Below are 17,570 nucleotides of genomic sequence, written 5' to 3' on the forward strand. Positions count from 1 at the left end.
CAATTAGCAAAACTAAAAGGCAACAGATGGAATGGGAGAAGATATTTGCAAATGACAGAAAGGGTTAGTATCCAAAATCTATAAAGAACTTATCAAACTCAATACCCAAAAGACAAATAATCCAGTGAAGAAATGGGCAAAAGACATGAATAGACACTTTTCCAAAAAAGATATCCAGATGGCTAACAGACACATGAAAAAATGCTTAATATCACTCATCATCAGGGAAATACAAATCAAAACCACAATGAGCTACCATCCCACACCTGTCAGAATGGCTAAAATTTACAACTCAGGTAATGACAGATGTCGGTTAAGGATGCAGAGAAAGAGGAACCCTTTTGCACTGCTGGTGGGAATGCAAACTGGTGCAGCCACTCTGGAAAACAGTATGGAGGTTCCTCAAAAAATTAAAAATAGAACTACCCTAAGACCCAGCAATTGCACTACTAGGTATTTATCCAAGGGATACAGGTGTGCTGTTTCGAAGGGGCACATGCACCCCAATGTTTATAGCAGCACTATCAACAATAGCCAAAGTGAGAGCCCAAATGTCCAATGACGGATCAATGAATAAAGAAGATATGGTGTGTATATATATATATATATATATATATATATATACACACACACACACACACACACACACTCACACACACACATAATGGAGTATTATTCGGCAATCAAAAAGAAAAACCTTGCCATTTGCAACTATGTGGATGGAACTAGAGGGTATTATGCTAAGTGAAATTAGTCAGAGAAAGACAAAAATCATATGACTTCACTCATATGAGGACTTTAAGATACAAAACAGATGAACATAAGAGAAGGGAAGCAAAAATAATATAAAAACAGGAGGGAGACAAAACATTAGAGACTCTTAAACATGGAGAACAGAGGGTTGCTAGAGGGATTGTGGGATGGGGGATTGGCTAAATGGGTAAGGGGCATTAAGGAATCTACTCCTAAAATCATTGTTGCACTATATGCTAACTAACTTGGATGTAAACTAAAAATAAATAAATTAAATTTAAAAATAAATAAGTGAAACCATGACTTACATGTGAAAAAAAAGAAATGTTGAACATGTAGGTGAATATAAGACTATCTTTATTCTCTTAATTTCTTTAAAATGACTATGACTTTTAAAGCGAAAATTATAACATGCTGTGTAATGTGATACTTATGACAACTATAGCATAAAGAAGTAGCTAAATGGAGCCATATGGATACAAGATTCTTATATTTTACACAAAATGGTACAATATTAACTCCAAGTAGTGTATGAGGCAAAATAAGCACCAAGAAATGCCCATTCTCTCTAGGTAAGGGACCAGGCAGAAGGAGGCGTTGCAGAATGGAATCCTTTTGACATAACTACCCTACTTGGGCACACACCATGAAAGAGGCCATGGCACTCTCCTACAGTGTGTGCATAAGAGACATTGGGATGGAACCCTATGGAACATTCCCACTCTGCACACAAAGAACAGAGGTGACATCCCTCCTCCTCCCCACATGGTGCTGCCAAGGCTATGAGGTGGATCTTGGTTAGACCATTCCAGCCCTGCAATACTGAAGCAGCAGCCCTCCCCAATGAGCACTGTGAAGACTGACAAGTAGGGTCCTGTCTCCTATCCCCAGTTTGCACTAATGATAGCGAAGAGGCAGCACCGACTCCTCTCAACAAGTTAGGGTAGGATTATGGAGAGGAGGGAGCAAGAGAAAGGTATTAAGTCTGTGTCTGAAGGCTTTGCAACATCATCAAGCAGCCCATCCATACATGCAACCCACTAAAATCAACACAGTAACACTATGACAACTGTACTGCAGTGCAGAAGCAAATACCACTTAGGTTTCAAATTTGCCTCTGGGTTAAAAACAGGGCAGACCAGAATAGCACTACAATGGCTTTAAAAATGAAACTGATATTTGAACCACAGTCCACAAAAGTGAGCCAGGACATGAGTTCTGAATCGATATAGGTAACTGCCTGATTAAATAGAAGATGTAAATAGAAACCAGAGTTTCATAGCAGCTTAGTCAGTCTTTTAAAAATAAAAATTCTAATTTTATGGTGAAATTTAATGGGAATATTAAATTTATTGTATAACAACTGAGTTAGAGCAGTATACCTATTCACAAAAATAGAACAACTTCTGCTTTTTCAGCGTAGGGAATATAGTCAATGTTACTGTAATAGCATTGTACGGGGACAGTAGCTACACTTGTAGTAAGCACAACAGTATATACACACAGAGTGGCCAAAGCACTATGTTGTATGCTTGAAACTAATGTAACGTGTGTCAACTATACTTCAATTTAAAATATCTGCTTTTTCAAATATTCCTGTCATCAATCTAGTTACATACTTGTATTGCAAGAAATATATTCAAACCAAAATCTAATCTGTCATTAACAGTCTTCAAGCAGTTGAGCCTTTTCCTCTCCACTAGAAATATTTCTTGAAAAACATTAAAAGACAATGTTTACAAAAACCACATTTTCTCTAGACCTAATATTTCACAGATAACCTGAAAGTTAATATCACCTTTATTCTTTGAAGCTTTTTTTTTTAATGTTTTTATTTATTTTTGAGAGAAAGCATGGAAGCGAGGGAGGGGCAGAGAGAGAGGGGATACAGGATCTGAAGTGGGCTCTGTGCTGACAGCAGAGAGCCTGATGCAGGGCTCATGCCCACAAACTGTGAGCTCATGGCCTAAAGCCAAAATCAGACGCTGAACTGACTAAGCCACCTAGGCACACCTGAAGCTTTTTTTTTTTAATGTTTGTTTATTTATTTTGAGAGAGAGAGAGAGAGAGAGAGCAAGTGACAGAGGGGCAGGGAGAGAGGGAGAGAGAGAATCCCAAGCAGGGTCCATGCTCAGCATGGAGCCTGACAAGCATGACAGGGTGATCGATCCCATGAACCTGAGATCATGCCCTGAGCCAAAATCAAGAGTCAGATGCTTACCTGACTGAGCCACCAAGGTATCCCTCTTTAAAGCTTATTTTGTAAAATTACTAATTTTTGTTAAGGAATCCTAGGTAAGAATTTTTTTTTTTCAACGTTTATTTATTTTTGGGACAGAGAGAGACAGAGCATGAACGGGGGAGGGGCAGAGAGAGAGGGAGACACAGAATCGGAAGCAGGCTCCAGGCTCCGAGCCATCAGCCCAGAGCCCGACGCGGGGCTCGAACTCACGGACCGCAAGATCGTGACCTGGCTGAAGTCGGACGCTTAACCGACTGCGCCACCCAGGAGCCCCAAGAATTTTTAATAAAATGTTAGGAAACACTGCATTCAACTAAAAATTTGTGAAGAGCTCTCAAAATAGAAATCTGATAAATTTGTAGCAAATGTGAGGGTACAGATCTTTCCTGAGGACCAGATTCTTATATCTAATATTGAAATTCTTCCACAAAGCCAGGCTCTGGATAAATGATTACTACTATTTAAACTTTAAGTTGCAGATTATGAGAGAAACAAAAAAGAAATAAGGAGATAAGAGTGACATTTCCAGGTTGAAGAGAACACGTACTTCTTTTTTTTATGTTTATTTATTTATTTTGAGAGACAGGGAGAGTGCAGGCACAAGCAGGGGAGGGGAAGAGACAGAGGAGAGAGAGAATCCCAAGCAGGTTGCACACTGTCAGTGTGGAGCCAATGCGGGGTTCAAACCCACCAGTTGTGAGGTCATGACCCGAGCCAAAGTCAAAAGCGAGGTGCTTAACCCGCTGAGCCACCCAGGTGCCCCTGTAGTTATTTCTTTTTGTTTTTTTTTTCAAAAGTGTGTTTATTTTGAGAGAGAGACAGACATTTGGCCACAGAATATGCCCCTGGGTGAATGATTACTACTATTAATTACACAACTTTAAGTTACGAATTATGAGAAAACAAAATTATTATAGCCCCAAAATAATTTTTCCTTTTTTTTAAGTTTTATTTATTTATTTTGAGAGAGAGAGAGAGAGAGAGAGAAAGAGAGAGAGAGAGAGGGCATGAGCAGGGGAGGGGCAGAGAAAGGGAGAAAGAGAACCCATGACAGCATGGAGCCTGATGTGGGGCTCAAACTCCTGAACTGTGAGATCATGACCTAAGCCAAAATCAAGAGTTGGAGGCTTAATCGACTGAGTCACCCAGGTACCCCTATCCTCAAAATAATTTTAAGTGAGACACATGCTAAGGAAGAATCAGAAGGATAAACTGTATGAGATTTTTTATCTTTTTAATTAGACTACTCTTTTTGGTATCACCTTCATTACCATTTACTATTTCATCTCTAAAGCGTTTTTTGTATACTAGAGCAAGCTTTACCACTTTTAGAACTCAGAAGAAATAATCAAATATCTCACATGTTTTATTTAAGTGTTCCTTCACTTAAATTGTCTGAGGAACACCTAACAAAGGTAACCAGGGAACTTCTTAAAAATACAAATCCCTGGACCCCATTTTACTGAGATTTTGATTCATCACATTATAAGTGGGGGCCCAAGAAGCTGCATTTTAGCAATGCCCAGGTGATACTTATGAATGTTAAAATCTAAGTAACTTGTTTTATTATTGTAATGATTGCACAGGGATCTTAATAAAATTATGTCACACAAACCCAGTGCAAATTATACCACACCATAAGAAGGTGTTATCCTCAGGCCAGCACCCAGACAATAAGGTACTCAAATCGAAACCCCAGTAATTATTCTTGACTCTTCCCACTATCCCTTTAATGTTTTTTTTAATGTTTCTTTATTTTTGAGAGAGAGAGAGACAGAGAGACAGAGCACGAGCTGGGGAGGGGCAGAGAGAGAGAGAGGGAGATACAGAATCCAAAGCAGGCTCCAGGCTCTGAGCTGTCAGCACAGAACCCAACGTGGGGCTTGAACTCATGAACCACAAGATCATGACCTAAACCAAAGTCAGATGCTTAACCGACTGAGCCACCCTGGTGCTCCAGACTCTTCCCACTTTTTATAGGAAGAGTTCATCTCCTGAACCTGTCCACTTCTTCCCATCTCCACTGCTATTCCCTATCATTCAGGACAACATCACTTTCTTGTACTACTGCAAAAGCCTTTAATTAACCATCTTGCCTACAGTCTACTGTCCCTCTAATCCATCCTCCCTGCTGACCTCAGAGTACACTTCCCTAAAAATGCCAAATCTGATAATGTCATTACTTAAAGTGAAACAGTGGCCCAGTACTGCATGAGGATAAAATGCAAACTGCTTCTAATTTTTCTAACAGCCTATAATTCCTTGCTTTTGCATGTTCTCTTCCCTCTCCTGTACCACTGCTCCTTTGATACCAAAGCAATATTTCCAATATTTGAATATTATCATGTTACTACCCATCAGCCATGGCTCTCTACTGACTGACACACACCATTTTTCCAATTTCATTGTTTTAGCTGTTCAAAGGAAATCTTATTTTGATGTTCAACTAGTAAAACTGATTAATGTAGAGCTCTTCTGATTTTGGCTGGAGAAGAAGACTAGGAGCTCAACCCCCTCACCTCTTTTCTACCCTACAGCAACTCCTAAGAGTGCTCCACAGAAAATAATTTGATTTTTAAAAGCCAGACTCTTTCACATGGCAAACACAGATCGGGTCCAAGAGTATCTTATCTCCTGGTACTATTCCAAGCAAAATCTTATTGACATTGCACAAAAGGCACCATACTGGGATACATGCAGGTTCTTTCTACCTGCAACTCTCTTCCCCCAACTTATCTCCTTGAAGGACTACTAATTCTTCAAGTCTCAGCTCTCCAATCAATATCCACAGGCAAAATTAAGTTCTGCCACACCTTCATAGTGCTTGCACAAAATAAACCTCTTGTATAGCATTTATCACACTGTAGTATGAGTCTTATACCGATTCTCTATTAAACTGTCACAACTTGAGTGAAAATCTTTACATCTCCCTATCCCCAGTTTCTAAAATACTCTCCAATGAGCAGTATACAATGAGCAGTATAAAAGTAACATGTATTGAATTAAAGAACATATTTAAAATGCTATTCAAATCCTTAAAATATTATTACAATATATTCAGTCTATTCAGTCAAATAAGGTAAAAAAAAATCCTTTTAGAAAGTTTAATTTTCCAGAATAGTTAATATTCTAATAATAGGTTTGGTATTTAATGAAGTAAGTCATTAATTATTCAAATCAATTCAACACCCACATTTAAAAAAATTTTTTTTTTAATTTTTTTTTCAACGTTTATTTATTTTTTGGGGGGGGACAGAGAGAGACAGAGCATGAACAGGGGAGGGGCAGAGAGAGAGAGGGAGACACAGAATCGGAAACAGGCTCCAGGCTCTGAGCCATCAGCCCAGAGCCTGACGCGGGGCTCGAACTCACGGACCGTGAGATCGTGACCTGGCCGAAGTCGGACGCTTAACCGACTGCGCCACCCAGGCGCCCCACATTTTAAAATTTTTAAATATTTTCATCAAAATAGCAATTTAAAATAATCATGTTTAAATCAACTTATTGGTGAATTATGGGGTATCTACTGTGTTATACAGATAACAGAGACCCATTGAGCTATGGGATCTTATAAACTGTCTAAGGAGTCAACAATAATATACATAAAATTAAAATGGAAAATATAAAAAGATAATACATTGTGAAAATGAGTATATATTCTATAGACTTAGAATCATTGCTGAAAAATCAGATAAAAATGAGATTATCTGATATAACATCTTGATGTTATAGCTAAAATAAGAGAGACCTTAGGTAAGAGGAAGTTAGAAAAATGAATACCTATGGAAGGTATCAGGAAAGGAAGTCAAACAAGAGATGGGCCTTAAAGAATGGGTAGGAGGTGCCTGGGTGGCTCAGTCAGTTAAGTGTCCAACTTCTGCTCAGGTCATGATCTCGTGGTTCATGAGTTTGAGCCCCACGTTGGGCTCTGTGCTGACAGCTCAGAGTCTGGAGCCTGCTTCAGATTCTGTGTCTCCCTCTCTCTCTGCCCCTGCCCCACTTGCTCTCTCTCTCTCTCTTTCTCTCTCTCTCTCTCTCTCTCTCTCTCAAAAATAAATAAACATTTGGGGCGCCTGGGTGGCTCAGTTGGTTAAGTGTCGGAGCTCAGGTCATGATCTCGCAGTCCGTGAGTTCGAGCCCCGTGTCGGGCTCTGTGCTGACCGCTCAGAGCCTGGAGCCTGTTTCGGATTCTGTGTCTCCCTCTCTCTCTGACCCTCCCCATTCATGCTCTGTCTCTCTCTGTCTCAAAAATAAATAAACGTTAAAAAAATTTTTAAAAATAAATAAATAAACATTTAAAAAATTTTTTAAAAAAATGGGTAGAATTCAGTAACTATAAGACAGAGGTGAGAGCATTCCACGAAAGGAAAGATAAGTAAGGATGTTAATGATGGGCAGAGGAGATTCATGAGACTGATTTGAGCACAGATACAAGTTAGGGAGCTGTGGGGAAAAAAGACTAAATGGATTTTATGGCACCAGGGTTCAGACAGTTTATAAAGCCAGGCAGAAGACTTCATATTTTATGTGACACAAAACAAATTACCAGAAAACTTAATAGATCATTTATAAAGCTTTAATAATTGTAAGTTAACTGTATTATTTTGCATTCAAGGAAAATAAGCCACAGAACAATTATGTGATTTCCTCTTATTTAGGAATAGTACAGAATAACCCTACTCCAAACTCGGCTGCTTCTGAAACACTTTGATGAAATAACTCATTATTCAACTACAGTGGGTAAATGCTCTTGAGCTTCACTGTTTGCCTAATTTCTAAACAGAATTTGGATGAAGAGCACTCTCTTGTGAGGAACAAGTCCCCCATGTATTCAAACATGAATTCTTGACAAAAACCCAATTTCTCTGGTTTTAAGATGATCATTTTTAAAATTTACTATCAATTCCATACCAAACATATGCAAAATTTCTATATGAAACATATTGACAGTTTAAAAAAAAAGTTTAAAATTGAACACTCCCTTTTGATTGAGTAGAAATATTTACTTCTCCATCTTTCATAACCATGCTTAAAGTATTTCCAGAAAGAAAAATAGTAAAGAATATACCCATTCTTCAAACTGTATGGTCCCATAAATCTGGAATTGACTGAACCCGTATATTCAGAAGACAAATCCGAAAGATGCAGTCAAATGCATTCACTGAAAATATTTTTTAAAGATTGAGAACCAGGTGTGTTATGCATTACCACATTTATGACAGCACATCTGTGATTGTTCACCATTATAACTTACCCCAGTTTTATCACACAAGCGTAAAGTATGAAACGATCCAACAGCAAATAATTCTCCATCTGGAGCCCAGGCAACTGAGGTAATAGGATGCTCATGAGGTTGTGAATTGTACAGAGGACGGCCATAACTATCCCATACCTAAAACAGCAAATTAAAAAATCTTTTATAACAGTCACCACATTATTACAGACAAGTTTGTCCTACAGTAAGGTATCAATTAAAGACTCATAAATCATTACTTTATAATAATAGTAATGAAATGTCTTTACTACCACACAAGGGGGAAAAGCTATATTCTTTAAAACCTATATATCGCAAAAAATACTTTATGATAACATAATAATTTTCCAATTTCACCACATCTTTGATTAATCATATAAACTACACACCTTGAGTCCTTTTAAATTTAACAATAAATTTTTGAGATGTTGTTTTTTTGCTTAAATTTTTTTTCTCAGTAAGTGCTCTATCAACTTTCCCTACAAGTATTTATTCCAATTAAATTTCCTCTAATTCCAGTTACATTAAATCTTATTCTTTATTATAAATGATTTTGGTCTGAAGCTAAATAAACAATGTTTAATAAGCCAGTAAAAATTATTTTTAAAACTTCAACTGAGTTGATTTAAATATTCAGCAAAACTAGAAGTTGCATTTATGTTGCTACTCATTAAATCAAATTCTATGGGTCAATGAGAGAAGTCAACACTTTAAAATATCACTTAAAATTATAAAATATCAATTTGTTGAATTATTATAGTTACAAGATGTAGCTAAAGTGAAGGACTAAAAGCATATTCTTATATGCTGAATACTTTTCACCTAAATTCAATTCTTTCATCCAGGTGATAGATTCAAATGTTACATACCTTATATTTACAATCCTCACCAGCAGATAAAATTAGATCATTGACAGAGTTCCAATCTACTTTTAAAATAATGCCATCATGAGCTTTCCACTATGAGAAAAAAGTAAGATATTAATTATAACTTCAAGAGCACTGAAAACTTGTTTGCTTTTTTTTTAATAAAGGACATTTTGCCTAATGATTCTCTCATCCTGTCCTTGGAGATTTCTATCTTTCTTTCATAGCTGTTATGTATAATCTCATTTTCTTGTTTGATTTCTAATTTAAAGTAATGAAAACACTTAGCACTATGACATCCACTATATAGCTTACATCCTTATAAATCTCTTCAGTTGCCTAGACTCCAGATGGAAAATCTCTTGCTGTTGAACTATTTCAAGTTTGACATGTATGTGATAACAGTGTTATGAATCCAAATCTTGCTTTCTTTTATACAGTTTATCCAATCAAAGATAATGCCTTTATTCTTATTTACTAATTTTCTTTTTTTTAACTTTTATTACATGATCATCTTCTTTAGTACTCTGTTCATTCTCCTCTGTGTATTTTCCTAAGCTTCATTCTCTTTACCTGAATGTCTCTAGAGTAGTCACTGAACTCTATAAGAAACTGCTACTGCATTTACCATATAACAAAAGGATGTTTTCCACAGATACGTACATATTGTATTATATATATATATATATATATATATGGAGAGAGAGAGAGAGAGAGAGAGAATGCCTACATATATACATATATATATATATATATATATATATATATATATGTGTGTGTGTGTGTATGTCACCCAGAAATTGGCAATCTAGAAAGTAAGCATGGATGCCTTCTTGCTTTTTAAATACAATCCATGTGTCAATTTAGCTATTACCACACATAATTAAAAAGCTATCTTTTATCATGTTTAGGCAGAATAATACAACTTAAAAAGAATTAATTTTCCTTGAAGACCATAAGGTACATTTTAATGTCTGAGCCAATTAACTTCACATCAAAGAGTAACCAATGTTAAGGGCTCTATTGACCCTTCCCAACCTATTGTTCTTAATGTACACAGAGTAAAATTAAATTAGGGTCAAATAAGCTCTAAGAAGAAGCAATAATTCATAGCTTGTTTACTGAAGATATATAAAAAATATGCACTCTCAAAAACAAATGTATTGATAATATATTTTAAAAAGCAGTAATTCACACAATTTACTGCCAACTTAATACAATGTCCTCAAATAAACTACAAGGACAAAAACAACAAAACATAGACACTGATATGGGTATATACAGATACACACACACACACACACAGATTCTCAAGAGTCTCATTTCAAAGCTGTAAAAATAAATTTTTGCATATTCAAAAGTTAGGAACAAAATAGGATTTAAACTTTTCTTCTATGATTTAGGATTATCAGTTTATATATTACATATACTTACATACTATACATAAGGCATAGACAGTTTTCAATTATATCTCCATGAGTTGCACAATCTGTGAAATTCCTTTGAACAGAAGCAAGCTCCTTGAAGGCAGGAACTGTTCTGTTTCACTTTGCATTATGTCACACACGGCATGGTGCTTGGTATATAGTATGTATGCACTACATTTTCACTGATTGAATAAATTTTTAAAAAGTCTCTTCACTATAAAACCAACTTCTGGGTCTCTAGAAGAGTCCCTAGAGCTTTAAAGGAAAATCAGGTATTTACTTTTGAACTGTATTCTACAAGCAAGAATTAATTAGGCGTTCCTTTTGTGGACAATACAAATTTTAATGTGTTTATGCCCAAGGAAAACTGCTGCAGCTTTAGTTTACCAAAAAGAAAAAAAAGAAAATTTGCATTAAGTTACTAATTATACTTCAACTCTTCTTCCATTCTAGCTGAATTTTGACAATGGATACTTTTCTTTCCCTCCACTACATGCTGGCCCATAAGTTCTACTAGACCACTAAACTATAATTTAACTTCCTGAGTTTCATTTATATAAGCCTAATTACAGGTATCTCAATAAATTACATAACTACAAACTACAGATTCATCTTGCCTGTTTTACTGTACAATTTCAAAGTAGAGTTTTGGAGTCTGAGTGGTGTGGAAGGAGTTTGACTAAAGGCAGGCAGAACTAGTTCTCTTTTGCAGCTTCTTCTGTTTGCCCAAATTTTTTACCTTAGTTGCCTTAGAGCAAGGACCTGTATCTTCTATTTCTTGTTTGTCGCATAGTTCTTAGCAGAGTGTTCTGCATGCAGTAAAAATTTAAATGCATGTTGACTTTATAAAATATATATAACATAGAAGTTGTAGAAACTCAATACATTTGTAGAAACTCAATATGGAAACTCAATAACATTTCTATCCCCTTACTCCCCAAATCTATTACCTACTCAGCTATTAAATCTGATGCTGCTTCTTAAAGCACTTTTATACCCATTGTAGTTGGTCAGTCTCTAACACCAAATCCCTTACTCAAGACCAAGTCATTTCTACATCTTTTTTTTCTGACCTCCTTGGCTCTAATTTACTGGAGGCTGACTAAAAGGTAGAGATGACATAATAACTCATAATAATAACTATAGTAATGAGTACTCTATATTGAGTGCTTACTCTATGCACTCAATATGCTTATTGTATACACTGTCCTATGCACTTTGCAATTTAATTCATTTAATCTTCACAACAATCCTACTAAGTGGGTATTAGCATCACAACTAAGAGATAAGAAAGCTGAGAATCAAAGATATTTTATAACTTGCCTAAAGTTACATTTAGATAAATAAGTGAACATCCTAAAACCATGTGACAAACTCCAAAGCCTATATTTTTATTACCAACACTACACTGTGTCATTATCAAAATAAAATATGATTCTGCATTTTAACACTGAAATCAAACATCAAAATACTGAATATAGGCTTAAGGTTTCCCATTAATTTGTCCTACTCTGACTTGTCTTAACTGCCACCATTGTTTTGCTTCTATATAACTGGTAAAATTATATATACCTAATTTGTTCTAAACATTACATTTATGACCTCTCCACTCTAAAAATACCAAAGAATGCAAGGGTCTTAGAGAAAGCTTAAGTGTATTGAACAGATGATGTTGAAGAGGAGGAGGATGCTAGTTATAATGATAAAAAAAACACAGTCTAAACTTTTAAAGTTTTATGATTTCACCCTGTTTTGTCTTAAATCTATACATGTGAGGCTGATTGTGCTAAATTTAAAGATGCCTGCCATGCCAAATCATGAGACAATTTAGTAACTCTAAACACATTTATGATTTGCTAGAATAATGTAAATTGGATAAGGAGGAAGTGAACCTTGTTAGAAACATAACCAGATATCCCCTATTCTGTAATAAAGGCTAATAAAAACACACACTTAAAAGTCAGACATAAAAAGACCACCCAGAAGAAAGAGACTCCTAAGAAAGTGACCTCTTATTTAGCAGTCCAGCAGGTCCTGATAACAATTTGCAAATACCTGAGAAGTACCTGTAAAACTTTAGCATTTGGTTGAAGAGGTTTAATGATCAGCTGCTTGCCTGCTGTGTAAAGAACCTTTTCTGAATCAGGGCCCCACACTACTGAATATACTGGTGTTCCTGTGAAAAGGAAAAGAAAAAAAAACTGATAAATTTTCATTATTATGCCTTATAATAAAGGAGCTAGTTAAGAGGATCAAAAAAGCGCTTATTTTCAGACCACAACGCTATGAAACTCGAAATCAACCACAAGAAAAAATTTGAAAAGGTACCAAATACTTGGAGACTGAAGAACATCCTACTAAAGAATGAATAGGCTAACCAAGAAGTTAAAGACAAAATTGAAAAGCATATGGAAGCCAATGAAAATGATAACACCACAATCCAAAACCTCTGGGACACAGCAAAGGCGGCCATAAGAGGAAAGTATATAGCAATCCAGGCCTTCCTAAAGAGGGAAGAAAGATCTCAGATACACAACCTAACCTTACGCCTTAAGGAGCTGGAAAAAGAACAACAAATAAAACCCAAAACCAGCAGAAGACAGGAAATAATAAAGATTAGAGCAGAAATTAATGCTACTGAAAACAAAAAAAACAGTAGAACAGATCAATGAAAACAGAAGCTGGTTCTTTGAAAGAATTAACAAAATTGATAAACCACTAGCCAGTTTGATTAAGAAGAAAAAGGAAAGGACCCAAATAAATAAAATCAAGAATGAAAGAGGAGAGATCACAACCAACACAGCAGAAATAAAAACAATAATAAAAGAATACTATGACCAATTATATGCCAATAAAATGGGCAATCTGGAAGAAATGGACAACTTCCTAGAAACATATACACTACCAAAACTGAAACAGGAAGAAATAGAAAATTTGAACAGACCCATAACCAGTAAGGAAATCGAATTAGTAATAAAAAATCTGCCAAAAAACAAGAGTCCAGGGCCAGATGGCTTTCCAGGGGAATTCTACCAATCATTTAAGGAACAGTTAACACCTACTTTCTTGAAGGTGTTCCAAAAAATAGAAATGGAAGGAAAACTTCCAAACTCTTCGTATGAAGCCAGCATTACCTTGATTCCAAAACCAGAGAGAGACTCCACTAAAAAGGAGAACTATAGACCTATTTCCCTGAAGAACATGGATGCAAAAATCCTCAACAAGATATTAGCCAACTGGATCCAACAATATATTAAAAAAATTCTTTACCACAACCAAGTGGGATTTATACCTGGGATGCAGGGCTGGTTCAATATCCGCAAAACAATTAACATGATTCATCACATCAGTAAAAGAAAGGACAAGAACCATATGATCCTCTCAACAGATGCAGAGAAAGCATTTGACAAAATACAGCATCCTTTCTTAAAAAAAGCCCTCAAGAAAGTAGGGATAGAAGGATCATACCTTGAGATCATAAAAGCCATAAATGAACGACCCAACACTAATATCACCCTCAATGGGTAAAAACTGACAGCTTTCCCCCTAAGGTCAGGTCCACTCTCGCCACTGTTATTCAACATAGTATTGAAAGTCTTAGCCTCTGCAATCAGACAACACAAAGAAATAAAAGACATCCAAATCGGCAAGGAGGAGGTCAAACTTTTACTCTTCGCAGATGACATGATACTCTGTATGGAAAACCCAAAAGATTCCACCAAAAAACTGCTAGAACTGATTCATGAATTCAGCAAAGTTGCAGGATATAAAATCAATTCACAGAAATCAGTTGCATTCCTATACACCAACAATGAAGCAACAGAAGGAGAAATCAAGGAATTGATACCATTTACAGCTGCACAAAAAACCATAAAATACCTAGGAATAAATCTAACCAAAGAGGTGAAAATATACACTGAAAACTATAGAAACTTTATGGAAGAAATTGAAGAAGACACAAAAAAAATAGAAAAAGAGTCCATGCTCCTGGATAGGAAGAACAAATACTGTTAAAATGTCGATACTACCCAAAGCAATCTACATATTCCATGCAATCCCTATCAAAATAACACCAGCATTCTTCACAGAACTAGAACAAATAATCCTAAAATTTGTATGGAACCAGAAAAGACCCCCAATAGCCAAAGCAATCTTGAAAAAGAAAACCAAAGCAGGAGGCATACAAGCTGTAATCATCAAGACAGTATGGTACTGGCACAAGAAGAGACACTCAGATCAATGGAACAGAATAGAGAACCCAGAAATGGACCTACAAACGTATGGCCAACTAATCTTTGACAAAGCAGGAGAGAATATCCAATGGAATAAAGACAGTCTCTTCAGCAAATGGTGCTGGGAAAACTGGACAGCGGCATGCAGAAGAATGAACCTGGACCACTTTCTTACACCATACACAAAAATAAACTCAAAATGGATGAACGACCTCAATGTAAAGCAGGAAGCCATCAAAATCCTCGAGGAGAAAGCAGGCAAAAACCTCTTTGATCTTGGCCACAGCAACTTCTTATTCCACACGTCTCCAGAGGGAAGAGAAACAAAAGCAAAAATGAACTACTGGGACCTCATCAAAATAAAAAGCTTCTGCACAGCAAAGGAAACAATCAGCAAAACTAAAAGGCAACTGACAGAATGGGAGAAGATATTTGCAAATGACATAACAGATAAAGGGTTAGTATCCAAAATCTATAAAGAATTTACCAAACTCAACACCCAAAAAACAAATAATCCAGTGAAGAAATGGGCAAAACACATGAATAGACACTTCTCCAAAGAAGGCATCCAGATTTCCAACCGACACATGAAAAAATGCTCAACATCACTTGTCATCAGGGAAATACAAATCAAAACCACAATGAGATACCACCTTACACCTGTCAGAATGGCTAACATTAACAACTTAGGCAACAGATGTTGGCGAGGATGTGGAGAAAGAGGATCTCTTTTGCATTGTTGGTGGCAATGCAAGCTGGTGCAGCCACTCTGGAAAACAGTATGGAGGTTCCTCAAAAAATTGAAAATAGACCTACCCTACGACCCAGCAATTGCACTACTAGGCATTTATCCACAGGATACAGGTGTGCTGTTTCAAAGGGACACATGCACCCCCATGTTTATAGCAGCACTATCAACAATAGCCAAAGTATGGAAAGAGCCCAAATATCCATCGATGGATGAATGGATAAGGAAAATGTGGTATATATACACAATGGAGTGTTACTCAGCAATCAAAAAGAATGAAATCTTGCCATTTGCAACTACGTGGATGGAACTGGAGGGTGTTATACTAAGTGAATTAGTCAGTCAGAGAAAGACAAAAATCATATGACTTCACTCATATGAGGACTTTAAGAGACAAAAGAGATGAACATAAGGGAAGGGAAACAAAAATAATATAAAAACAGGGAGGGGGACAAAGCAGAAAAGACTCATAAATATGGAGAACAAACTGAGGGTTGCTGGAGGGGTTGTGGGAGGGGGGAGGGCTAAATGGGTAAGGGGCATTAAGCAATCTACTCCTGAAATCATTGTTGCAGTATATGCTAATTTGTATATAAATTTTAAAAATAAAAAACAAAATTCTGACCCAGTTACCTATCCATTAGGAAAGTGAATGAAGGTTATACAATTAATCTATGAAATATTAATCCTATTATATTTCTAAAGCCAAGCTTTTAAAATATTGTCTGGAACTCCTAAGTCAGACTATTGTAGCAGTTGGCTTTCTGTGAATGAATAAATGAATCTTTCTGTAATTTACATTTTCACTAAAATGAAATCTGAATCTGAGGATTTATGGGCAATCAATAAGATTTAATTGTTTATTTAAATGCAAACCCAACTGATGCTAGTCAACAGGGAGTAATCAGTAATTAACAGGGAGTAAATTTCAGTAAGATAAATGTTTGTGTTCAAGTGGCACCCTACTTCCTTTATGCCATTTTCTTCCTAATCAGAATATAATTCAGCTGTAAGTCTCAGTGGTTTAAGGGATTTACAAAATCTAGTTTAGACCTAATCCAAAAAAAAAAACCACCATAAAGTATGCCTTCTATTTATTGAGTTTTATATTGGGTCTTAATATGCTATTCAATCTATGACATCTAGGATTGTTCTCTATCAGAGGAACCTACAGATGGCCAACCTCAGAAGGCACTTCTTCGGTACTTGGTAAGTATGTTCTCTTGTAATATTCTCTGGAAGTAGCCAGGAGCTGACCTGGCTGGGCTTCACAATTAAATCTCCAAATGAACAGAATTCCTCTCTAATAAATTTCTCAGAAAATGTAAATCAAAATTTGAGATATTTCAAATGTGGTTCTTGATGATTACTGGAAGGGAATAGGGGCGGAAAGATTATTTGATACAATGAGAAATATAGGTACCTTCTTTATTCCCAGTATTATAGTTGTAATTATTGTTCAAAAAAAGTAACTTGATATGTTTTAATTAAAGATCATCATGAATATATTCAGTAAAATTACACTTTCCTGGGGTGTTTACTAAACTATGACAAACATCTATCCTCAAGGAAATAATTCAGTAAATACAACTCCCATTGAGTTATACAGGATGTGACTCTAGCCCTTTAGTTGTGGTAAAAGGCAAAGTTGGGGTATAGGATGAGGAGCTATGGACATTTTTGTCCTCTTTAACACTGAATCTGTGGCCTCATTAAGTCAGCTGTGTCACCATTTCCTTGCTTATAAATCTTACAAATCTTCAGAATTCTTGTCTTCCCTGTTGGAACTTAGTGATTATTCACTTCCTGTTTAAAAAATATTTTTTAAACAATAATACTGTTTAAAAAACAGATATAATAACGTATTGTATAAAACAAAATAAGCTTATAGAGGAAAAGTTAAGCAATTCCTTTGTAATACATGAGGCTTTTAATCACATTTGTTCAATCAGAAAACAAATATAGGGTTATGATAGGTAAGATTAATAGCCAAGTCTCATTAGTTAAATCTTCTTAACCACCAATATTCAAAATGGGTATAACATCAA

The 17,570-nt window shown here is 35.9% G+C and overlaps 1 protein-coding gene across 4 annotated transcripts in view; it reads right to left on the bottom strand.

Moving 5' to 3' along the window:
• IFT80 (intraflagellar transport 80) overlaps window positions 1-17,570 on the bottom strand; it is a 133,090-nt gene that overhangs the window by 78,193 nt on the left and 37,327 nt on the right. For all 4 annotated transcript variants that reach the window (XM_047875761.1, XM_047875757.1, XM_047875760.1 and 1 more), the window contains 3 exons: window positions 12,609-12,718; window positions 9,119-9,208; window positions 8,250-8,387 (listed from right to left, as the gene is read on the bottom strand). In XM_047875761.1, the coding sequence (XP_047731717.1) occupies window positions 8,250-8,387; window positions 9,119-9,208; window positions 12,609-12,718 (338 nt within the window). The remainder of the gene's footprint in view (window positions 1-8,249; window positions 8,388-9,118; window positions 9,209-12,608; window positions 12,719-17,570) is intronic.

Source organism: Prionailurus viverrinus, chromosome C2, assembly GCF_022837055.1.
Source record: "Prionailurus viverrinus isolate Anna chromosome C2, UM_Priviv_1.0, whole genome shotgun sequence".
Lineage (NCBI taxonomy): Eukaryota > Metazoa > Chordata > Mammalia > Carnivora > Felidae > Prionailurus > Prionailurus viverrinus.